The 25,612-nt window shown below is 36.3% G+C and overlaps 1 protein-coding gene across 3 annotated transcripts; it reads right to left on the reverse strand.

Annotated features, from left to right (window-relative positions):
- Positions 1-492: 492 nt before the first annotated feature.
- SPDL1 (spindle apparatus coiled-coil protein 1) lies at positions 493-21,344 on the reverse strand. 3 transcript variants are annotated; one of them, XM_044229771.1, is made up of 12 exons: positions 21,186-21,344; positions 16,860-17,046; positions 14,468-14,644; positions 11,825-12,019; positions 10,892-11,041; positions 10,695-10,793; positions 10,506-10,616; positions 7,816-7,956; positions 7,287-7,390; positions 6,504-6,691; positions 3,824-4,163; positions 493-912 (listed from the first exon to the last, which is right to left on the reverse strand). In XM_044229771.1, exons 2-12 carry the CDS (start codon positions 17,016-17,018, stop codon positions 765-767), a joined length of 1,812 nt encoding a protein of 603 aa, XP_044085706.1. In that variant the 5' UTR covers positions 17,019-17,046; positions 21,186-21,344; the 3' UTR covers positions 493-764. The 3 variants fall into 3 exon arrangements, with proteins under 3 accessions (XP_044085706.1, XP_044085699.1, XP_044085691.1); XM_044229764.1 differs by lacking the exon at positions 493-912 and having other exon boundaries at positions 3,581-4,163; positions 21,198-21,344; XM_044229756.1 differs by lacking the exon at positions 493-912 and having other exon boundaries at positions 3,581-4,163.
- Between the last annotated feature and the right edge of the window lie 4,268 nt (positions 21,345-25,612).

A 25,612-nucleotide genomic window follows, 5' to 3' on the forward strand; every position in this document is an offset into this window, starting at 1 on the left:
AAAAAAAGTCTTTATTTGGAAAGTTTAAAATTAAAAAAATATATATGTGTATAATTATATAAATTATATATGTGTATATATAAAAATTATATGTGCTAGGGAATTAAGAATCCATCAAGTTTTACTTTATTTCTCTTATCCCCTTTTGATAACAATGTGTTATCTATACAGAGTAAAAAAATTTAAAAAGGGGATAAATTTTTTCAGTTTTATTTTAAATTTCAAAATTATATTTTTCATATACTTGAGACATAAAATATAAATGATGTACATGGACACAAAGATGGACATAGCTAATTAAAACACTGACAAAACTCAGTTATAATATATATTTTTAAAACAAGTTTTCTGTTTTCATAATATAGTGAAAAACTAAGTTCATTAAAAAGTACATAGGAAAATATAATAGTTAATTTTGTATTCTCTTTTCAAATATGTGACTTTGAAGGTATGCATTAATAACACTTAAAAATCCATATACAATACAACAAATAGATTTATAACACTTTCCTTTAATTATTAGTTTATTTACTGTAATTCATAGAAGCTCCATGAAGAGTCATCATTTAAGGAGCTCTTCTGGTTGGAATCACAACCAAATTTTGAACATTTGATCAAAGGAACATGAAAAGGCCAGGTCTTGGCACAGCAGGTTGAAAGAACTAATCTACAATGTTGTATCTTTCAGATAAAGACAATCTTAACTAAGCTCCAAATCAACTTTTTTGGGCAAGTGGTACCTTACTCTCATTAAAGAAAAGTCCTTACTGCTGAGGGCACTGGGTCTCTGGAGTTGATTTGGAAGACACGTATAAAATAGGGTGTGATTTCTTACAAGTTTCCTTTTCCAATTTGCTTGCAGTTTCTTTCCCTTCTTTAACTTCTGTTTGAAGCCTTGATTCAGCAGCTAACCTACAGGCATTAAAGCATCCACTCTGAATTTAAATGCAGTTAAAAAACTTAAGAAACAAACCTCTCATATAATGAACCTCAAATGAGACATGATCAATTTTTTTATGTATATGAGGAAAAAATTATAGTTGACCCCAATACCATTAAGAACTAAGTCACTGCCTCTCTAAAAGAAACTTTTTTATATCAACAGACTTAATTTTTTAAATACCTAAAAAGATATTTTTAAGGTTGATAAAAGTCATAGCAAAGCCTAAATTCAAGAATTCTAAAATATAATGGAATGTCAATTGTGATAATACACCTAATAAAAAAATTTAAATGCTAGAGCACAATTTTAGTGTAATATGACATACAAAAGGCAAACATAAGATAAAAATAACATAGTATTATAGAGGGCACAGCTTGCATGGAGCACTGGGTGTGGTGAAAAAATAATGAATACTGTTTTTCTGAAAATAAATAAATTGGAAAAAATATATAGGTAAAAAAAAAAAAATATAACATAGTAACCTGGGCTGCATGAATACATACCAATTTGCCTCAAAAAACAAAAACCAAAACTTAAACTGAATTTCAACTAGCAGAATATTAACTTAAGAAAAAATAAACAGTGGAGAAATATTTTAAAAGGTTTATAAAGATTTTATAGCAAGAGCATCAATTAACTCTATAAAGCATGCAGTAGTGTAGTCCCCAGTAAACCTGTATTTACTGTTACAATATCATAGGATTGCGCATCTAAGTTAATTATGCAGAGAACAAAAGGTTGGAAACGTCTTAAGGTAGCAGATGGACTCACACATACACAAAAACAAATTTTTGTGGTATTTTATTTGTTTTTGTTTAATTTGCCAGACAAAATTCCAACATGTTACTTAATTTGAGTCAAACAAGTAGCTAAATACATTTGTTTAAGTAACTTTTATCAAGCAAAAAAAAAGGCAGAAAAAAGAAATGAAGACAACAGATAGCAAGGTCCGCACTGTTCAATTCTGGAACTTTGCCTCCAGAAATATACAATGGTCAAGCACACTTCCACAATGAATCACATATATACGAGCATAACCTACTGAATTCATTTCAGAACTACTTGGAACTGTGTGTGTGTGTGTGTGTGTGTGTGTGTGTGTGTGTATGAGAGAGACAGAGAGAGATAAAATTCATTTCAAGGTATTTTTCCTCAAGAATATTAAACTTTTATTTTATGAGACTTACAATGTTATTATATAAAAATTCAAGGAATGAAGTAATAAATTACAGTTCACCCTTGAATATGAAGGGGTTAGGGGAACTGGCCTTTGTACAGTCAAAAATCCTTATGTAACTTTTGACTCCCCCAAACTTAACTAAGGATAGCCTACTGCTGACTGGAAGCCTTACCCATAACATAAACAATCAATTAACACATATTTTGTATATATATTACACACTGTGTTCTTAACAGTAAAGCTAGAGAAAAGAAAACATTATAAGAGAAAATAATAAGGAAACTATATTTACAACAATGTATTTAGTGAAAAAAGCCCACATATAAGTGGACCTGAACAGTTCAAACCTGTGTTGGTCAAGGGTCAACTGTATGTTTGTTTTTAAGATTTTCTTTATTTATTTGAGAGAGAGATAGTAAAGCATGAGTGGGGAGAAGGTCAGAGGGAGAAGCAGACTCCCCATGGAGCTGGGAGCCAGATGGAGCACTCCATCCCAGGACTCTAGGATCATCATCTGAGCCCAAGGTAGTCGCTTAACCAACTGAGCCACCCAAGTGCCCTCAACTGTACTTCTCTTAATAGTAATAGCAGCTCATGTTGTTGAGGGCCTTTCACTATAGAGCACCACATTTAATAGCACTGAAGACTTTTAATAAAAAAAAAATCAGATAAAACATATAAAACAGCCCCTTTAAAAAGGTGAACTATGCCTGACTATATTAATTCAAATGCACACTAGTAACATGTCTTATTCTGTACCCTCCCATCTACAACTCATGTAGCCCTAGCAGCACCTTAAAGATCTCCTTTCATAAGCCAACAATCCAAGCTCTTTCCACATCAATACTCTTAATTTTTTAAATCTGAAGATATTTGTTTTAAATGCATCTATTATTCCACTGCATACAGACATCCTTTATCATCTTTTTATTACCTTCTCCATTTTCTTCATTTCTCTTGCCCTACCCTTGGTCCTACTTGTGAAGACCTGGGCTTGTGCCTTATTCCATCCTACCCTTGGCCACTGTTACCTACCTTTCTCTTCCACTCACTTTCTCTTATCTCTATTATTTTCTTAAAGATAAGATTCTTAAAATTTTAAGTCCTATATACATATATGTCTGACACTTTCTCTTTTAGTCACAAACTCAAATATGTAGAAATGAGAGGCTTTGAAGTTTTGATATAAAATGAAAATTAATTACCTTTGATATTTAAAAGTATCAAAATCAAAGCTCATTCTTAAAGACTTAGGAGAAACATTTTCAAAAGCCATAAAAAAAATTCACCTAACAGTTATCAAGAAAGCTGCAATTTCTTAGACTACTAGAAAGCCCTTTTAAGAGGTAAGATAATTTTTCTTTCATCGCCACTCTTGAACTAGGGAAAAAAAAATAACTGTTCATTTATTCAAACCAACAAACATTCAGAGATGTACTAGACTGTGATATTTTTGTTTCATGAAAGAGCAAAGTGTAACTTTTGAAAGTAATTCCTTTGTTCAGGAATCCTTTCCCTTTGTAATCATTTTAGTTTTTCTTAAGGTTTTAGAAAAGTTGAAGGTAGGCAGATGAAACTGTGGAATTATACTACATGCAATACTAAGAAAATAGATAAAGACATAGATAGCACAGTTCATGCAGCGACAGAGAAGAGATGGAGAGGCCTGCTGGTTGCCCTGAAGAAAAGAGGACACTGACCTGGGAGAATTTGGGGTGTTTCCACTTCTTTCACTTAAGGCTTCAGAGTCAGCTGAAACTCCTATAAGTTTCACACATTTCTTTTCCTTCTTTGGCTGAATATCCATGGGCAGACTTTTGTGAGGAGAGAGACTGATTCCTGGTGTATTTATAGAAACTGTCTTTTCTAACTGCAAGTTAACTTCAGAAATGCTGGGACAGCACTGGGCCTCCTCTTTCTGAGGTGGTAATTTATAAACTTCTTCCCCAACAGCACTTTTGGTATATACATTGTTAGGGGTGATTATATCCACAGGCAGGACTTCCCGCCTCTTTTTGGGTGCAGGCACTTCGATTTTCTCTGAGAACAAAAACCATTAGAAATATATTCAGTCAATAAGTCAAAACAAAGACACAGTAAACATAAGAGAACTACTTATATAGCTTTTTCCTTTCCTATTCCTCATTCTTTTGAAACCCACTTATCTCCTTATTGAAATCTTTTATCCTTTCTTTTTTCATGGACTTCACTAACTATACCTTTTAAAGGTTATCTGGCTATAAATTTTTCCCTGGGAAATCAAAAGACTTAGTTCTCGCAATGAAAACTTCTATGTTCTGATACTGTGATAAAAGTTATATGGGGTTTTGTAAGACTTCAGTGTGGAGGTAACAAAGGATACAGTGGCTAAGAGTCAAGGAATCCAGGTACAAATCCCATACCAGCACTCTGCAGCTGGACGACTTTGGGGAAGTACTTAACCTCTTGAGCTTTATTTTTTTTTAATCTGTCAAATGGGGATTAAAAACATCCACTCCACTTAATATTGTTTGTTGTAATGATTACATGCAAAGAACAAGTCAAATTCTCTGTGGCAACTTGTGCCTATTAGCCCCACCCACAAAATATATTCAAGATCTTAGTACTTCTACTATGGATACTTCCCAAGTTCAAACCATAGTATGTCTCACTGCAGACTATGGCAATAGCCTTCTGACCCCTACTGCGTAACACAATATCATTCCATCCCCATGTAGGTCTATTTTCAGTCACTAAATTAATTGCTCTAATACTTTTTCCCTATCCCCCACCAATGAGTCTTTCATTTTCAAAATCAAAATCAATATTCAAAATCAAAAAAGTTAGTAAAGTTGGAGAAACCACAGTTGGACATGGGGTTAAATCGTTATTTTCCCTTTCTCTTGTACTGCACCCACATCAACTAGATTAACCATACTTCCTTCTGTCTCTTTGCTGTGCTCAGTTCAGCAGACTTTTGAAATTCGTATTATTCTTAATTAGGAAAGCCTATTAGAATCAGGGAAGAGAAAAAGGATGAAAAAGAAGCCTTTTTAAACTATTAAAAAACCTCACTATTGCTGACAACCTCCCCACTACTGTTAAGAATCCCTTGAGTCAGTGAGACAATAATGAAGACAGTCTTAGGAATATGAACAGCGTAGGGGCAAAAACTGGCTGAAAATTTATACCCTAAAACACGTAATAACACCTTTTTGGGTCTAAGAACCATTGCATTCTTAGGTTTTTTTACTTTTGGCCTTTCATCTTTTTTAAATTTACAAACAGTAAAATCACTCTTTTTAGTGTATAACATGCAGAGCCCACATGGTAATGTTATTTTCTACCTTACTGATTAGATTTGCTAATCGTCCCCTAATATTTGTCCTACTAGTCTTCCTCAATAATAGAGTCCCCAAAAATGTAATCAGTAATATTGTAATAACTTTGTATGGTGACAGATGGAAACTAGACTTATCATGGGGGGTCATTTTGTAATGTATAAATATTGAATCATTATGATATATACCTGAAACTAACAGAATATTAGATGCCCGTTACACTTAAAAAAAAAAGAAAATCCCAAGATGTGGTTAGGAACATGGCTCCTGAGAATCAAGGCTACCTTTCTCAGCTTTTCTTATAGGTGAGGCCACATGACTCAGTTTTGCTCAAGGATTATGCTGATGAACAATGCAAATGAAGCCTAGATTGTGACACTCTGACCAGTCCCAGAATGTCTCTTTCAAACTTCTGTAACAAGAGGACTTAATACCTATCTTGTTTAAGTCTCCACTATTTTAGGTTTTCTATAAACAACATTAACTAATACAGCTCCCAAACATCAGTTGCTTCAACAAAATCAAACTCTCCGACATATTGCATAAGATGCTGCAATTGTCGGGGCGCCTGGGTGGCTCAGTGGGTTAAGCCGCTGCCTTCGGCTCAGGTCATGATCTCAGGGTCCTGGGATCGAGTCCTGCGTCGGGCTCTCTGCTCAGCAGGAAGCCTGCTTCCTCCTCTCTCTCTCTCTGCCTGCCTCTCTGCCTACTTGTGATCTCTCTCTGTCAAATAAATAAATAAAATCTTTAAAAAAAAAAAAAAAAAGATGCTGCAATTGTAAATGGAAAAGCCTCTAAGTTTTCAAACCTTATCAAGGTTCTAATACACAGATATCCAACAGAATATCTATTATATTCATTCATACCCAGTACTTAGTTTTCTTTGAATTTTCTTACACATTTTATAGCAATAAATTTGTTTTATTAGATTGAGATACACAACCACAAATTAGTTTGTAATGGGATTTGCATAAAGCTGTAGTAAGAAAAAAAAAAAACACCTGATATGATTTCTCAGTTTCTCGTAATTTAAAAGACAAAATATATGAGACATACATACCTTCAGGTTCATACTTCAGTTTTAGCTCATCTAGTTTAGCTCTCAGTTTCATATTTTCACTTTGGGAGACCTGGAGGCATCTTTCATTTGCAAAAAGTTTTCTCTCAATATCCAAAGCCCGTTGGCTCTCAAATAATGCTTTCATTCGTTGTATGGACAATTCACCTTTAGTGCTTTCATTTTCTTTGCTATATAAATAAAAAAAGGAGAACCAAAGAATATTAAAATAACACATAACATATATAAGTGTTTTATACACATATGTAAAACATATTGTTAGTGCAAATCTTTTATTAGATATTTGAATTCTTAGATAAACACACATTTTGGGGGTTTTAAGTAACAAAGAGACAATAAACAAATAAGCTTTAACAACAGCACTTTCAATAAAAAATGTAATACATCCTTCAAAGGAAGAGAAAAATGTTCTTTCCACAGTAATGCATGTGTAAATAATTTCAAGTTTCAAATTAGATGATATTTGTTCCTGAAAAATTTAGATTATAAGAACATTTTCTATGTCAAAGTTCTTTTCTCTTACCAATCTAAAATGCTAAACATGGGAAAAAAATATTTAATTATTCATTGAAAGTATTTTTTTCTTCAATAACCAGCACTAATTATATCTTGACTACATCTTATTTGCTACACAAAGGTATTTTTGATGCTTTTTTTTCCTGGAATTTCTTTTGGCAATTTGAAAACAAAAATTTGTAGTCACTAACACTACTTATTAAAAGTACATCAAGAGAATGTCCATCTTTCTAAGCGCCCAACACTTACTTTAAATTGTCAAGCTTCATCTGAAGTAAATCTGTGTAATAGGTGTTATCTTCCGGAGCTCCAGAGTTGGCAGAAAGCTTAGACTCCGTACTTTCATATAAGCTCTACAGAATATAAGAATTCTTATTACTTAACATAAATAACAAATTACGTTAATCCAGGTGTCCTTGAATAATACAGGTTTGAATGGCACAGGTCCACTCATATGGGAATTTTTCACAGTAGAGTACTATAAATGTATTTTCTCTTCTTATAATTTTCTTAATGGTATTTTACTTTCTCTAACTTACTTTAAGAATACAGTATTTAATATGTATAACATACAAAATATCTGTCAATCACCTGTTCCTGTTATCAGTAAAGCTTTCAGTAAAGAGCAAGCTACTCATTAGGTTCTGGGGAGTCAAAAGTTATATAGATTTTTGACTGCACAGGGTTGGGCATCCCCAACCCCCATGTTGTTCAAGAGTAAACTGATTTAAGATATTCAAACCAAATCTGGCTGCATTATTGAATGGGTTACATGTACCTTAAATTTCTCCAGATTTCTAATTTCACCTAAGAGGTGTTTAATTTCACCATTCTTCTGCTCTAGCATAGCAAGCAACCGTTCCTGCTGCTCAAATTCAGTTTGAGACCCTTTCATTTGCAGCAATGTGGCGATTTGTAACTAGAAGAAAAAAAGAAAAATTACCACCCAACACCCCACAGAGAACTGAGTGGAGGAAAGGAAGATTCTGATGACTGTATTTTGGTACAATGCACATTCTGTACTATGTAACCTTGAATTCAGTTTGGAAACTAAACTAACTACGTCTTCTTCAATAATCTAATAATTTGAAAATATTTATATCAAGAAGTTTAGTTATAGATATAACTCTTGAGTACTTATGAGTAATACATGACAACTGTAACAATTATTTGTACTTCTGTGAAACATAAAATTGAACTAAATGGCTATGATCCAGAAGCATCACTTAACTGGTAAATAAACCTGTCCAAACACTGTAATGCTATACTTTAATCATCATATGCACTGTCATTAAGGTTCCGATGGGGTTTCTCAAAACTTTGATTAACTTCAATAGTATTATGTGGAAGAAATTATTACGCTATTCACATTTATAATGGCGAGATTCCTAAGATTATTGCTAAGTTATGTTAAGTTCATAAACTTTTTCGAATCAAGATGCAGCTCCTAAGATTATTGCTAAGTTATGTTAAGTTCATAAACTTTTTTCGAATCAAGATGCAGCTCCTAAGATTATTGCTAAGTTATGTTAAGTTCATAAACTTTTTCAAATCAAGATGCAGCTCCTAAGATTATTGCTAAGTTATGTTAAGTTCATAAACTTTTTTCGAATCAAGATGCAGTTCCTAAGATTATTGCTAAGTTATGTTAAGTTCATAAACTTTTTTCGAATCAAGATGCAGCTCCTAAGATTATTGCTAAGTTATGTTAAGTTTATAATGGCGAGATTTACAAATGACAAGGATGGAAAACAAAGGTAAGAGACATCGAAGGATACCAAGGGAATCTTCAATAAAAATATAAATACATTTATGTTTTAATAACAGTAATCAACTTACCTAATTATGAATCCACCAAAACCTGGTGGAGTTACATACCTACTGAAGGGAAATTAACTGGAATCTAAAATTACCATTCCTTTCTGCTTTCAGAAATTTCCAGAGTTCTAAAAATTGCCAATAGTTTAGTTTTGAGTAAAGCAAACAATGATAATACAGTTGCAGTTGTGGTTATGAAGATAGAAAGATGACTTTTAACATTCTTAAGGACCTGCTTTTTGTTCCTGCTTCAGACTGGAGTCTAAGAAGATTCGTATCTACTTGCTTCTAAAGATAACTTGGAATATCATGGGAACATTGGGAGATTAATAATAGTAATTATACTGAAAATATGTAATATGTATGTATTACTCTATACACACACACACACACACACACACTGAAAGAAAGCAAAAAGCAAATGTGAGAAAATTTACAAAAAAATCATTCCTGGATAGGGGAAATCTTGGTAAACCAGGCAGTACTGTCGAAATCCTTAAAAACTATAGCTGTTTGTTAAATTGGCACTTCCTTATATGCCAAGTACTGTATAGGCATTTTACTGTGCTTTCATTTAATTCCAGGACAATTTAAGAAGCAGGTTCTATCATATCTACTTTATAAACAGGGTGACTGATGATATACTGAAAAGTAAAAATGCTTGGACAAGGTCACACAGCTAGCAAGTGACAGAACTATAATTCAATCCCAGGTTGATCTAATACCAAAGTTTCATTACTAATTTTTCCTATTTTTAAATCTCACCACCCTGAATAAAAGGCAGAAAGCCTTCTAGACTTCTAGTTACCAGTTAGGCATAACAGTCAGGGATCGGGATTCTAAAAGACGGTACAATACTACAATTTTTCCAACTTTTGCATGTTTTTCGGTTACTGCTGTTTGACTAAAATGATAACCAAAAAAAACCCTTAAAATTAAAGGGGCCTACTGAGAGTTGCTGGAGGGGTGATGGGTGGGGATCGGGTAATTGGGTGATGGGGCATTAAGAAGGGCGCTTGAAGAAATGAGCACTGGGTGTTACATGTAACTAATGAATCACTGAATTCTATCTCTAAAATAAATAATACAATATATGTTAATTAAACTGAATTTAAATTAAAAAAATTTTTTTAAATTAAATGGGCCTATACACTTGTCTTGAAGAACTGCAAGAAAAAGGTATCCAAATCTCACTCTATAATAAGCCTTTGCAGGAGAACTGCAGAATGTGAGAGAACTAGTTTTCAATGAAGTAGGAATCTTAGGCCTGTGCTAAGAAATGCCAGGCCAACAGCTGGAAATGAAAACTTGTGAAATTTTTCTCTGCTACACAAAGATTTGTATATTTCTGGGAAAGAAATTGAGTAACCATTAAAAAAGAAATCAATCACAAAGCTTTTGAGTAACCATTAAAAAAATCAATTAACAGATGCTAACTGTACTACTAAACACCTACTAAAGGATTAATTTTTTGAAATTGATATAATAGAACTTTTAGTCCATCTAAAGATATTTTTTTCTAAAATAATGCAGTTCTAGAAATAATGAAGTACACTCTTTGACGGAAAAGATGCTTTCTTTGATATATCTGTACACATAATGCAGATACAAAATTGGTTTAACAGACCTTCAATGGTGATAACACTATACCTTCATTCTTTGCATCTGTTCTCTGTTAAATGCATTTTGCTTCTTTAGTGACTGATACTTGACTTTCATACTGATAAACTGACGTTCCATTGCTGCCCTTCGATCTTCCACCTAGAAAATATTAACATGCTTCATTACTGTTGTATTCAGTGAAATGCTAATTTAATCAATGGGGTATTTGTTACATACCTCTGCAAACAAAGAGTTGCCCTTACTATTGGGGTCCAAGGCTTGCTGGAGTGCCTGGTCTAATTGCACCTGAAGATCTTGATTTGCTACGCGAGCTTTCTAAATTTGAAAGGAAACAATTTAGCTAATAGAGGTTAGATTAGCAAGAAAACAACTTATTATTATTGGAAAAGATAATGTGACTCTAATCATAGTACCTCTAAAGCATTATAGTAAGAGACTGCTTCTTTCTCTCGCTCCTCTTTTTCTTCTTTAAGTCGGTCTACCTGGCGCATTAAATTAGTACTAAGAAGTTCTAGTTGTTCTTGTCTATATTGTAGTTCATTCACTTCTTCTTTGAGGGCGGTCTATTCAACAGGAATTGAAAAAGAGGAAATTGTCCTGAATAGTCTTTCATTTAACAGCTGCTCAGTTTATCTATCAGAAGTGGCTCACGCCCAAAACTAAAACTAAAGAATTAGTCAGTAGTTGTAAGATGCATAATAAAAGAATAAAAATTACTAAAATTTTTCAGCAGGGAGCCATATGAAAGGCTATCTTTCTTTTCTATAAATTTAAGCCTTTGATTTTTAAATAACCTCAGCCTGCAATGAAAAACATCTACATTCATATGCATATCAATTTCCGTGAAACCAATATTTTATATAGGGCTTTTATGACACAAACTAGGATCAAAGTTAATGACTCTAAGTTCTTCCAAAGGTTTCATTAATCTAAAGGTAATCTGCTTTACATAACCATATAATCTAAAGCTTTACCATGAATGAATAAAAGTTACCTAAAAACTCTACAAAGTACTTTTTAATTAGTAGCATCAAAGTTAAGATAAAAAATATTTCTGCCCTGGGGCACCTGGGTGGCTCAGTAGGTTAAAGACTCTGCCTTTGGCTCAGGTCATGATCCCAGGGTCCTGGGAGCCCGCATCCTGCTTCCCCCCCTCCACCTCCCTCTCTGCCTACTTGTGATCTCTGTCTGACTTGTGATCTTTATTTGTGAAATAAATAAATAAAATCTTATTTCAGCCTTAAAATTACCTAAGGATTATAAGAAAAACATGTAAAAAAATACACAAGGAAAAAAAGAAAAAAAAAATAAAAACAACCAAAGAACATACATGCCATAAAAATTACCTTCATACTTTCCATTTCAGTCAGTTCAATTTGAAGAGCTAGCATCTCTGAAGACATGCTTTCATGTACACGCTCAGATATTATTCGCATTTCCTCTGATTTACATGAAAGGAGTTCTTTCTGATGATCTACTTTGTGCTTCAATTGCTTTTCACTAAGCCTAGCTTCATCTAATTCAGCTTTCAGTTTTTCTAACTAAAGTAAAAAAGAAAAATTCACAATCTTAAAAAATCAAAAGGTAATTGAAGGTCATCAGAATATACAGTTGCAGTATAAATTACTCTGGTAACTGCAGAATAACTATTTTATAAGACAGTCAAGATGAACAAACTAATTACATTTTCATACAGTTCTCTCTTGGAAAACTAAAAATATATAGTTTAAAGGGAACAAACTTACAGCAGAAGGATGAAGTTTTAAGGTCAAGCCTAGATTTAGCCTGCTTCATTCCTCTTAGGTAAAAACTGTTAATGATTGTACAATTACTGGGTTATTGTGTGGCTCTCAACTGAGATGGAGGGTGGGGGTAAAACATTCAGCACCACACCTAGCATTCATTAAACAATTTCTGTTATCTATAAAAAACTTCTGCTTGATATCCAGGGTTATAATTATCACCTATACAGAATTATCTTCAATTAGGTATCAATGTTCTATATCCTAATATCTGCTTTCTATTTAAAAAATAAGAGTCTCTTGACTTGTTTTCCCTTTTCTATTTTCACGAGGTGAAAAAAAAAGTTTTCAGCTGAACAATCTATGTTGATATGTGGCTATTCTTCTGAAAAACATCACTGGCTAACCTAAATTTACTGCATGATGAGACTATTAAGTCTTCCTATTTGGCCAAGGCTAAGCATCTTAAAACAGTGATATGCACTGACCTATAAACATACAAATAGTCCCTACAAGTAATCAAAGTATGTCTGGACTCTTGGTCACTTTGGCTTCAATGTGAAGAGTGAATAGTATAAAGAGCAATGATGGAAGCAGCCTACCTGGATAGAGGTCTAAAATAGTCTAGGGGAGAGAGGATGGTAATCTGGACTAGAATGATAGCAGCAAAGATGGATCCTTTGTAGATCAAATTCTTAAAACCAGCTGATGGAGTAATTGTGAGAAATAAGCAAGGGGCATCTGGGTGACTCAGTCAGTTAAGCATCTGACTTCAGCACAGGTCATGATCCCAGGATCCCAGGGACTGAGCCCCAGGTCAGACTCCCTGCTCAGTGGGAGAGTCTGCTTCTCCCCTTCCCTCTGCCCCTAAACCCTGCTTGTACTCATCTTTTGCTCGCTCACTCTCTCTCTCTCGAAAGAAAGTAAGTAAGTTAAAGATATCAACTATAACTCTAAAATTTTGGAAGAAGTGATTTGAGAACATCCGTAAGACTGAAAATATTTTTTGGCTAATTTAGTCTTTGCTCTGCCAAAAAGCCATTCTTATATAAGTGGCCTTGCTTCAGATTGTGACTATTTCCTAAATTACTCTTTTTCTGTTTAAGTAATGAAAGCCACTGCTAAAATGAAAATATAATGACAGGGGCGGGGGAAAGTTATCATTATCAGTCATTGGTGTCTCAACTCAGATTAGTTCCAGACAAGGTGGATTACTGTTTGCCAGTACAAATGTAAGATGATTCTAAGTATTACATGAAAGTGCATTTTGATAGCTATGTTCATCTGACTACAATTTAGAAAAAAAAATACAACCAACTCAAATATATAATTTCATTGATCTCATTACTTAAAATGAATAAACATTTAAAAGGAGAGTCAATTTAAAGAAATTAATTAACAGTATAGGTGGTACAGATATGGAAAAATTTTAAAAGATGCTACACAAAACATAGAAAATTAGGAAGCAAGCCAAAAGTCGGGTAAGGTTTTGTAGAGAAGAGTTTGGAAAGTATGGACTCTATACAAAGAAGAGCATAATAAAAGTTCCAGATTCCTTTAAAGTAACCTGAAGGAACTGGAGGTAACCAAAAAAGAATGGACAACTTGTTTTTAATGTGTGAAATGAAGCCAGTGTAACATGTCATTAGTCTAAGTATAGTGACATTGGCTTTGGAATCAGACAGCTTTAGTCCAAATCTTGACTGATTTCTGCAATTTTTGTCCAATTTGTTTAATCTGTTTACACACTGGTTTTCTCACCTATTATCCACAGACAATAATGGTACCTTCCTTACTGAATTCTAAGAGGCAGATCATATGTCATTAGCTTATCTTCAATAACCAAGCAAGAAAGTTTGATTATTCTAATGTTCATTAACTTACAATAAACTGTTGGTTTCTTTCGTAAGATTACAAAAGATTACTTCTTTCAGTGAAAGCTGGGGGACAGGTCTTTCTGAAAGGGAATTGTTATACTATGCACTACAAGCAAGAAGGTCATGCTTTTCACTAAACTAAAATTCCATAACAAATATCCAGTTACTGAAATTAAATAATTGTATTTAATTAGTAGAATGTTATTATTACAATTCCCTTGGGCAAACTCTTGTTTCTCATTGTTCCCACTCGCAATATTCTAATGATGGCACAGATGGCATTAAGAAAATCTTCATCACCTAAAATTTACATATTCCTAACTCCTTAAGCATGAAACATTTTTGTTTTGATATACGTAGATATTCAAACCTTGTTTTTTAGTTCATTTACTTCTTGTCCATGGCTTCTGCTCAGTTGTTCTTTCAGTTGCTCCAGGTGTGTTTTTTGTTGTTGTTTAATAGCTTCACATTCAGAGCTCAAACTTTCTAACATTCGACTCTTAAGCTCAACTTCTCTCTGAAGAGTATATTTTTCTTGTTCATAATTCTGAAAACAGATTCAATTATAATTCGATTACATAAAAATAACTTAAAGCCATCACATATAAACAGTTCTCACCTTCAACTGTTTCATTCTTATTTCACGTATTTGCTGCTTTCTAAGTAAAAACCACAGGTTAGACCTGAAGTAACTCTGTAGCTAATCAGTCTTAAGAAAAGCCCAGAGGGTTTTAATCCATGCTACTGATGTGGTAATTATTTTTATGCCATGTCAAGGAAGTAAGGTGTTCCGTGGCACATCAACATGTCAAGTAATCTTTGCTAGTGAAAAAAACAAAAACAAAAAACACTTAATAGCATTTCAGTTTTCCCAGTGAGAATTATTTGGTTTGATAATGATATTTATGGCTCTGAAAATAAAATAGTGGACAAGGCACAAAGTGAAATACTAAATTATCCCTTACTTCCAGAACGTAGTCATTTGAGAAATGTTTACAAATGACTACTCAGATGAATACAGTGTTGAGACAAAAGGAAGATTTAAGAAGGCTTTTGCTTTTGCTTTTGGTAGGGACAAACAGGGAGGAGGAGCAGAGAGAGAGGGAGAAGCAGACTCCCTGCTAAACAAGGAGCCCGACATGTGACTCAATCCCAGGACCCTGAGATCACGACCTGAGTCCAAGGAAGTCACTTAATCAACTGAACCACCCAGGTGCCCCTTTGACAGGGAAGTTTAAAGATTAAAAAAAGCATTATTTCAAAAATCATTTAACTAGTTTTTAAAAGTAAGATAACAACAACAAAAAAAAACTAGATTAAATAAGAGGGAAAACCAAGAAATGCAGTTTTTTTTTTTACTGTACTTAAATTTTGAGATCAAAGTTTAAACATATTATTGAGCATTTACTACATAAAATAGATTCATTCTTTCAATAAATGTGTACCAGATTTTATATATATAAAAGTGAACAAGAGAGACAAAATTCCCTCTCTCATGGAGCTTATAATCCAGAGTTAATTAGGTGAATCAGTGAATGATAGCAAATTTACAGAACACTCAGGGAAGGCCTCTCAGCTGAAGTGATATTTAACAGACACCTAAAGGTTGAGGACTCAATCCAAGACAGTAAGGGGATGGGCAATGCAGATGAAGGCAATATAGCTAAGCACAAGGGAAAGTAGTTTAAAATAAGGTCAAAAGGTTGGCATGGGTCAGATCACATAGGAATCCGCAAACCCAAGTAAGGGGTTTGAATATTGTTAATACAATCATAAGCCATAGTTGTATTTTTAGCAGGACTATTACAGGATCTTTCATTTCTTTTACTTTTTCTTTTTCTTTTTTTTTAAGATTTTATTTATTTATTTGACAGACAGAGATCACAAGCAGGCAGAGAGGAAGGCAAGGAGGCTTCCCACTGAGCAGAGAGCCCGATGAAGGGCTTGATCCCAGGACCTTGGGATCATGAAGGCAGAGGCTTCTGAACCGAAGGCAGAGGCTTTAACCCACTGAGCCACCCAGGCACCTCTTTCATTTATTTTTCAATGGCCATGTGGCTGCTGTGTGAAGAATGAACAGTGTGAAAGGCAATGAAGGAAGCAGGCAACCTGGTTAGAAGGCAACAGTAGTAATTTACAGGACAGATGATGGTGGTCTGAATTAGAGTGGCAATAGCACAGATGGATGTTTTATAGGTCAGGTTCTTAGAGTTTGTTGATGGATTAAACATGAGAAATAAGGGCCACAAGGATACAGAGTAAAATTCCCTTAAATTTGGCTCAAGTTATTATACATTTACTAAGTAAACTAAATTGCAAGAGAATGTTGTTAGCTGGCAGGGAATCAACTTTTCTGTTTATGTTATGTTTGAGATGTCCATTAGTAGGCAATTGAATACACAAGTCTAGACTTTAGGAGTAAACTAAGGACTTGGTGTTGTGTCATAAGGCATTTAGATGTTACCTAAAGCTAGGAAACAAATGAGGTCACCAAGGAAGAGTGCAGACAAAACAAACCTAAAATCCAGGAGGTGCTAAAGAAAACAGTAACCAGATTTTTCAAATTCAGAACATACATGGTCAGAAACACTATCAGTTCATTCACTTCAGTACCCTTTTTGAGAGGTAGGTGTGAACAGCAACTAGAGCTACAATCTTCAAAAAGGAATAAATCTAATAATAATAATAATAATAATAATTGCTAGACAATACAAATGTTCTATAGCTAAGCACTACTTTGTAAACAGAGTCCAGGGTCCTACCTCAGTCATGGTCATCATTTCATTACGACATTTATCCAACTGATTCTGCAACTCATTTTGGCTCTCCACTAGTTGTAAGCCATACTGTGCAGCTTTAAGTCGCTCTTCTTCAACCTCTTTGAGCTTGCATCGAAGATCTGCAATTATATCTGCCTCCATGTTTTTTTCTTTTTTCGTTTTTAGTCTACTGTAAATATAGGAAATGAAAGTACTTAAGCTTAAACAAAATAATCTGTACAATGATAACAATAGTAAAAGATAAATATATCTTTCCCCCCAATACTACTGCCATATAAAAAACACAGCATTGAAGATTGCATTACTGGCTTTTAAGTAGTCTAATTTGCATTCTTATTCTAAAAGTAAGGTCTGAAAATTCTTTTACCTGATTTGAGACTAAATCAAACAAAGAAAAAATATCGGACACATTTAACTTTGTTCCTAAGAAATGCAGTTATCAGGAAATTGTTCACTTGTGTGCTAAGCTTCCTTAAAAGCTGAGGTAGGGTACGTCTCATATTTATATTACCATAACAGGTAATCAAGTTAAGAGCACAGTGAAAGAAATCAAGAATTTACAGTAACATCACTGCTACTTAAAATATAAAAAGGCAGCTTTGAATAAGGTTTGTAAGGCAAGGACTATCATGTCCACAACTTTTCACAACAGTGCTAACTTCTTGAACACATTAAATTTGCTGTACTGACAACAGGCTCACTACTATTTTCCATTATGCATGAGAAGACATGCAAAACAGAATCATGTTCAGAGTAATTAAAAACATTTCTTTCATCCTAGATATTTAGTCAAGGACTTAAACATTTTATTCAGAAACATTCCACATAATTCAACTTTACTCATCAGCCTTTCCAAATTGATCCATCTCTTAGGCCAGATTCAAACTCCGCTTTGCATTCGAAGAGCAACAGGCTGTTAATAAGGTTTCCCCACTTTTCAGCCAAGGAAAGAAAGAAAGAGGCAAGCTCTGTCATGAAATTGACCTTCCAATGGGAGAAGACAAGCCATAATAGTATCATAATTATATGGATAAAAAAAGAAAAAGAAAAAGAAGAAAAGAACAAGATAAAAAGAACTTGGAAGAAGTGGGGGGTATTGCAACTAGGATGAAATCTAAAATAAGTGTTGGAGGGTAAAACCGTCATAGCGACTTTGGGGAAAAAAAAAAAGCCTTGTAGAGGATAAGAGAGTTAGCTATGTATCTATTTCGGGAAAGAAAAAGGAGTAGAGGGAGGGGGGTAGCACTAAAGTGGAAGGACATCCAAGGAATGAACAAGATAAGAGTTTAAGTCACAGGAGATAATACAGAATAGGCAAATTAGGCCATGGAAAGGACTTTGGCTTCTACTCTGGGTGAAACTGGGGGTCCTTGTAAAGTCTGAAGTAGAGATTTGATACTTTAAAGGGATCATTTTGACTGCTATGTTTAATAGTTTGGAGGGGAGCAAGTGGGAAGCAGAAAGACCAGGTAAGATGATTGCTTACACAAGGGTGATTGTATAGGAAGTGGGGAAAAATGATCACATTCTGCACAAATACTTTGAAGGTAAAGCCAACATGATTTTCTGAAAAATTAAACATGAGGTATATGAAAAAGAGAAAAGTCAAAAATGCCTGTAAGGCTTCTGGCCTGAGCAACTAGTAGAGCAAATTTGCCATCAGCTGAAGCATCAAAAATTGTAAGTAAAAAAATTTTTTGAAAGAAAATCAGGGGCTTATGTTTTGGACATGAGATATATCAAGTAACCAGTTCACTATATGAGTAGGATTTGGGCTGGAAATATAAACGTAGAACTTATTAACATAAATCCTTGAGCCTTGGTGTCACCAGAGTAAGAGCATAATTAAAGAGAAGAGGACCATGGATTGAGCCATTAGCAGCAAAATATACTCAGGCAAGACCAGTGAAGTAGGAGGAAAATGAAGGGTATGTGTTATCCTAGAAGCCAACTGAAATGGGTTGGAGAAAATGGTGGGAAAACAGGGAACACAGTTTTGCTGCAAAGCAGAATAAATGGGGGCAGTAACTGAAGGGGAAGTAGGATTAAGTTCGTCTTTTTTAAGAGACATTATTTTAAGAAAAAACCAGCATCCTTGTATGTCATGGGGTAGATTCAGGCAAGAAGAAAAAGAGATGATATAGAAGGCATGGAGAGCTACTAAAATGATGAAAAAGAGTCAGGTCTAATATACAGGGACTGATTTTGGACAGGAGCATGAATATTTCATCTAAACTAAGGGAAAGCAAAGTATATGGGTACAGACACTGATAAGTAGGTAGCTTAGTGGTGGGAGTCTGCATAAGTGCCCTTCTAAATGCTCCAATTTATCAGTGAATTAGGAAGCAAGGTCATTAAGTAAAAATAAAGATGAAGGAGGCGATAAATGTTTTCAGAAGAGAGAGAAGGGGAAAAAAGGTATCCTGTTAACGAAGGCTGGCAGTTACTGCTCTAAAATACAGGAGCTTTCCGGGGTGCCTGCATGGCATAGTAAGTTAAGGGTCTGACTCTTGGTTTTGGCTCAGGTCGTAATCTCAGGGTAGTGAGATTGAGCCGTGTGGGGCTCCTTACTCAGTGAGGCATCTGCTTCAGACTCTCTCCCTCTCCTTCTGCTCCCCTACCCCTGCCACCATTGCTCACATTCTCTCAAATAAATAAAATCTTTAAAAATAAATAAAGCCTGTAGGTAATGGGGTTAGGCACTAGTTACTGCAGTGTTTATTATATATTTGTTGAGGATTTACCATTTGCCAGGCAGAGCGCTTCAAATGAATTAAGTCACTTAATCCTCTTGATGGGATGAAGTTAAACATTATTGTCATCAACATTTACCAAAGAAAAAAGGGAGCTAGCCTCAAGACATCCCAGCCAGCAATGTCCGAGGGGAAAAAACAAACAAACAAACAAACAAACCCCAAAGAAACAAAAAACCAAAAGCTCTTATTCTTTCAGAAGATTTGCTAGAATTCCTATTACGTCTCAGGTACTGTGGTATTACTGAGGACAGAATGCTGACCCCAGAACGAGACAATGTCCCTGCCTTCTTGAATCTTACAGTCCATTTGTGGAAATGCATTACATTAAATAACTGTCAAGTTTTAGAAGTGTTTTAAGTGCAAGAAGGAGCTTGTAACATGGGGGCGCTGTCCTAAGTTGGGAAGTGAGGTGGGGGTGAGGGAGTATGGACAAAAAAGATCTGAGGAAGCGACTTTTTTTGCAAAGGTCTAAGGGATGAGTAAGTTAGCCTGTCAATCTGCAAAGGGGTAGTGGGGCTGAAGAACTATACTTGATATATGCCAGACATTGTACGTGGTGCTTTGCTGGTATTATCTAATGCAACAATTCCATGAAACTTAAGGCATTTCCACCACTTACACATATGCAAACTGAGGCACAGAAAGGTTAGGTAACTTGCCCAGGGTTACCAGCTAGCAAGTGGCTGAGACAGGACCAGGGTCGAGCTCCAAAGCCTGGTGCCCCGAACCACTTTTCTGTTCAGCCTCTCAGAAACAGCGTGCACAAAGCATTCAGAACAGGTTGCTCGGGGATTCAGGCTGCCTCAGTTCTTACTCCACAACACACTGGTAGCATGAGCGTGGACAGCTTAAGGTCTTGTGCTCTCATCCGTAAGATAAGACAGTAACAACGAACTGACAGGGTTTTGGAGCTGAAACCAGCTAGGGGATGACAAGCAGAATCTGATACGCAGCTGTCCTGGGGCAGCACTGACCAACGGAAAAAGAATGAGAGCAGTGATATGTGACTTTTCATTTCCTAGGAGCCATGTTAAGAAATGTAAATACAGGTGAAATTCTTTTTAGTAATGTTTTATTCAACCCCATTCATCCAAAACGCTAGCATTTCAACATATACTCTTTACCGTTATTAACGGGCTCTTGTTCTTTTGGAGTAGTCTTCGAAATTCAGAGTGCATTTTATATTTACGGCATTTCTCAACTCGGACTGCCACATGTGGCTAGTGGCTACCATACTGTACCGCGCTGACATGGTGTTTGTTGTCACCCGAGGGCCCAGGCAAGCGACCCGGCCGGCCTTCCTTAGAGATGCACAATACCGGGGTGGGGGCGGGGGCGGTCCGCAGCCCAACGGAAGATTGAGACCCGCTCGGAAGCCGGCTGAGAAGAACTCTGGGTTCCGCTGAAGATGCTGTTCCGGCTACGGGCCTCCGCGGTGACCCAGACCCCAGGTTTCCTGAGGGCCTGCTCTCACCACTCCCCAGAGAGAATCCCTTGGCCGCTCCCACCGCTCCTCTCCACACGCACCTCCCTCCAGGCCCGTGGCCCCTACCTCTCTCCTCACCCCTTTCCCCAGCTGCTGCAGCCGGCGACTCGTGACGAGGGCTCACGGCGCCCAGGTTCACGACGGCAATACCACCTCACGACCAGAGACGTTCGCCCATTCACCGAGCTAGCTCTCGGGGAAGCGCCAGGGCTTTTTGAATGCAGTTCCCGCGACAGCTCACACTTCTCGCGAGGTGTTCAGCGCAAACCGCGCGCCGAGGAAAAACGGGGAGGAACATCCGATCTAGCGCTCCGCCCCCCTCTACCGCGCCTGCGCAGAAGGAAGTGGAGTGCCGGGGGTTTAGGTGTCTGTAGCTGGTTGTCTTTACTCAGCCTTGATTTTGTATGTGTCTTACCAATGTCTAGTTTTAGTTGCCGTGCCGTTTGTTTCTGGTTGTTGTTGTTGTTTTTCTGGGGACTGTACCTTCTGGAGAGAGTGTCACTAGAAGGCGAGGCGGTGGGGAGTTCTGAGGTGTGCAAGCCTGTGGCGTCCTGCCCGCAGATTGGCTGGCGCGCGTCATGGGGGCTGTGCTCTCTCGTATCTTCCACGGTTCCAGTGGTGTCTAAACTCATCGTAGGACAGTATCACGGTCCCCGTTACAGAACAGGATGACAGTTATCGTTGTAATGGCACTAACATTTGAGCTTTCACCATGTGCCATTACAGTGCTAAATTTTACACGGATTATCTCAGTTAAGTCCACAGCCTGATGACGTGAGTATTAATAATCCTCCCTTTCTACTGAGGAAAACAGCCCGAGGAAGAAAAATACAATGGCCAAGTGGTAGAACTCCAATTTGAACTAACGCAGTCTACCGCTAGAGGACAGGCTTTTGTGTGTGTGTTTAAATAGAGAGTTTATGTTTTGTAAACCTGTTCACTATTCGAAAATTTAAGCAATCACAGATAACACTAGCCAACATTTACTGAGCACTTCTGAGTCCTAGCAGCTTTTATATGGGTCCTGGGCTTTGAAACCATCTTTCTTGCCTCCTTGAGCCCTTGACCATAGCTCCTCTCTTCCATCATCAGTTTTTTCCATTCCTGGTGGATCTTACCTATCAGCAAATAAAATGACTGACATCTCAAAAAATAATTCTAATCTTAATTAACTCTAGTCGGCTTCCACCCCATTAATTCTCCCTTGATAACAAAATTCCTGGGGGAAAAAACGAGACTGGATATATTTATTTTCTTACTTTTCATTCTAACATTTTTTCCCACTTCAGGTTTTGGTCCCCACGAGTCCAGTAAAACAGCTCTTCTCAACATCACCAGTGAGTTCAATTTTGCAAAGTCCTCACTTCTCTTCTATTATGACAGAGTTGATCACTCTCACTGAGTCTGGGTTTAGGTCTTGATGTGCTATACCCTCTCTTCTCTCTTAGTTTCCTTTGCAGATCTAGTTCTGATTGAGCGGGGCCAGACATGGAGGATTGATCTCAATTGAACACTGGCAACAATGATACCTTCATGTTGTCTAGCAGATAACCTTGGGGTCAATGAGTGAGATGCTTGCTCATTTGTCATCACCCCCATGTTCTTGAGTAAATGAAATTCCATTTTCTGTACGATTTAACAAAGATTCCTCAACTGAATTCTCAAAGTAAGACACCAGTTTAGCCTAGATCAACCATGACTGACTGAGATTAGGTAACCTAAAACGTATCTAAACTTCATTTTTCTTTTTTGTTACATGAGAAGGTAGACCTACATTTCACTAATATTTCTTCTAAATCTAATTTTTCATATTTTAAACTCTTAACTGAGTGGCTGTAATGTGTTAAGCACAGTGGAAGGAATTCAGAGATACGGTAATCTCTACCACAGTCTGGAAGAGGTTCACAAAATAGTAGGGGACTAAACAAATATAAATAACTACAGGGCTATATACAAAAGCCATGTGAATTGTATATACCCTACACTAAAGGGTGTAAAGGGAGAAATCAGTTTTGTGTGGCTGTTCCATTAATTTGTCACAGTGCAGGAGGCACTTGAGCAGGGCCTTGAAGAATGGCTGAGCTAAGGAGGAGTACATTCAAGGGGAGGGGATAACATTAGCAAAATCATACAAGCTACCCTTATCATAATTACAGTCATTCCTTAGGAACAGTCTGGGTAAGGTGTTACCACTACTACCACTGGATACTAGATGTTACAAAGAGATGAATTCTAGACGACTCCTGCTTGTTTGGATAACTTGCTTAAGATTCATTGTTTCCAAAACAGATGCACATATCCAGATAAGGTCAACATATCATGCACTAAATGCCATGGGTCAGGAAAAAAACAACAACCCATATATCTGTTACTTTCCATTCATATAAAGTAAGATGGGATTTTGCTTCCTTACATAGAGTAGTGGATTCACCACGCATAGGAAGGCGATTTAGATGTTGGGAAAGAACAACCCTCCTCCCCAGTACAATTCCTGATATTATAGCTGTTCAAAAGTAGGAGAGACTACTATAGTGAACTGGCCATCATTCCTTCACTATGACTATTTCAGTGAAAATGAGAGGATTGGTTATCAGAAATGGTGTAGAAGGAGTGTTGCATTGGACTGAAAGGTGTGTATTTTGATATGAATTTTCTGACTGATTAAATTTTTTTGATAATATAGGAGAATAGAATAGTCTTTGTCCTCAAGGGACTTGGGATTTAGTGAGAGAGGCATTTAGCAAACAATAAACCTTACTTAGAGTATGGTTTAGACTTTTCTTGTTCCTTCATATTATTAAGTAAAGTTCCAAGATAGTTTGGGGGGTATCAAGCAAGAACAATCCCAGGATGCTGTGATACAGTTTGCAAAAAGGAACTGGGTTGATCTACAAAATTCCATAATTTATAAGAAATGAGGTTTTAGAAGTCCTACTCAAGGCTGTGATAATTGAGACCTGGAGAATGGCTAACATCAAGAAACAGTCTTAGGGAGAAGAGAGGGCTGTGTGTAGGACTTTGATGATTGTCTTAATCCAAAGAGCAGGGGAAGAGTAAGGATACAACAACAACAAGAAAAAAAATCAGAAGAACCATCTGAGAAGTGATCAGGAAATTTAACTGTCAAAGTTATTGTGTTAATTAGATGTCAATATGAATGATTGCACCAGGCCAGCAGATTTGACTGTTTAATAGTAAGAATGACAGCAGCAGTCTTTTTTGGCCCTGCTATTTATAGCCAGCTTCAGCTCTTCATGAGCCCTATAGCTACACTACTTTTCCTCCTGAATGGATGCAGTCCTCACTTAGAGCAAAGTTGCACCATCCCAACAGAGAGGACATTTATTGGTTAACTTCTCAGAATAAGTTCCATTCTCCTTTTCCTGTCCAAAGCATTCTGATTTTTCTTTTTTTAAAAAAAAACTTTATTTGTTTATTTGACAGATAGATATCACAAGTAGGCAGAGAAGCAGTCAGAGATAAGAGAGAGAGGAAGCAGGCTTTCTGCTGAGCAGAGAGCCTGATGTGGGGCTCGATCCCAGGACCCTGGGATCATGACCCAAGCCGAAGGCAGAGATTTTAACCCACTGAGCCACCCAGGCACCTCCATTCTAATTATTCTTTAATAATTCATTTTCCTGTCCATTTTCAACCATGTGGATTGTTTACAGTTGATCCTATCCTTCAGTCGTGAGGTATTGCAACACTCTGGTTATAGTAATTTGTTCAGAGATGGGCATGCAACTGAATCCAAGTCAGTGAAACAAAATGAGATATTCAGCGAGACTCCTGGAAAAATGGAGTTTGTTAACCCCCTCTGTATTTAAACTCTCTAACCCAAAGCTGCCAGCTGCCATCCTGGTTCTGTGAAACTTAAGTCAACCTGGAATAGACTCAAAAACAGCTGATAATTAGAGAGGTTGAAAAAGAGTCCAGGTCATACTGTTTGCGCCCATACATTAAACTCCTTTTAAAGCAAGAAATATCCCTGAAAAATAGTTTTTGCTCAAGTGGCTTCAATTTTTGTTTTCTTTTACTTGTAACATAAAGGGTTTTAACCAATGAACACAATAATACTTAAGTCTGGACTTGAGTAGACTAATTAACATGTCAAGTTCCCAGTCTGCATTTAGGATGCTATGAGATCAAAACTGGAAGTTGCTAATGTCCAGAGATAGGATTTAGTGATGGTTCCTCTGAGAAAAATGCACTGGTTGAACTAAAAGGAAGACTTCTCCTAAATGAAGGGGCTTAGTGTAGAGTAGAGTAAAATAGGATCCAAACAGCTTGTATGTAATCCCTTTCTTGGCACCACTTCACATTATCATTATGCCCCTGTCAAACTGACTTCTTCAGGTGATTTTAGCACCTCAGACAGTTAGAATAAACTGAAGGTTTATATCAGTTGCAGTTTTTACCTGCCAAAAATAGTACCCAGTCTAGCTAAAGATATATACATATTTATAAATACAAATATGTAAGAGTGTGTGTGT

The sequence above is a fragment of the Neovison vison genome, chromosome 1 (genome assembly GCF_020171115.1).
Source record: "Neovison vison isolate M4711 chromosome 1, ASM_NN_V1, whole genome shotgun sequence".
NCBI classification, from domain to species: Eukaryota; Metazoa; Chordata; class Mammalia; order Carnivora; family Mustelidae; genus Neogale; species Neogale vison.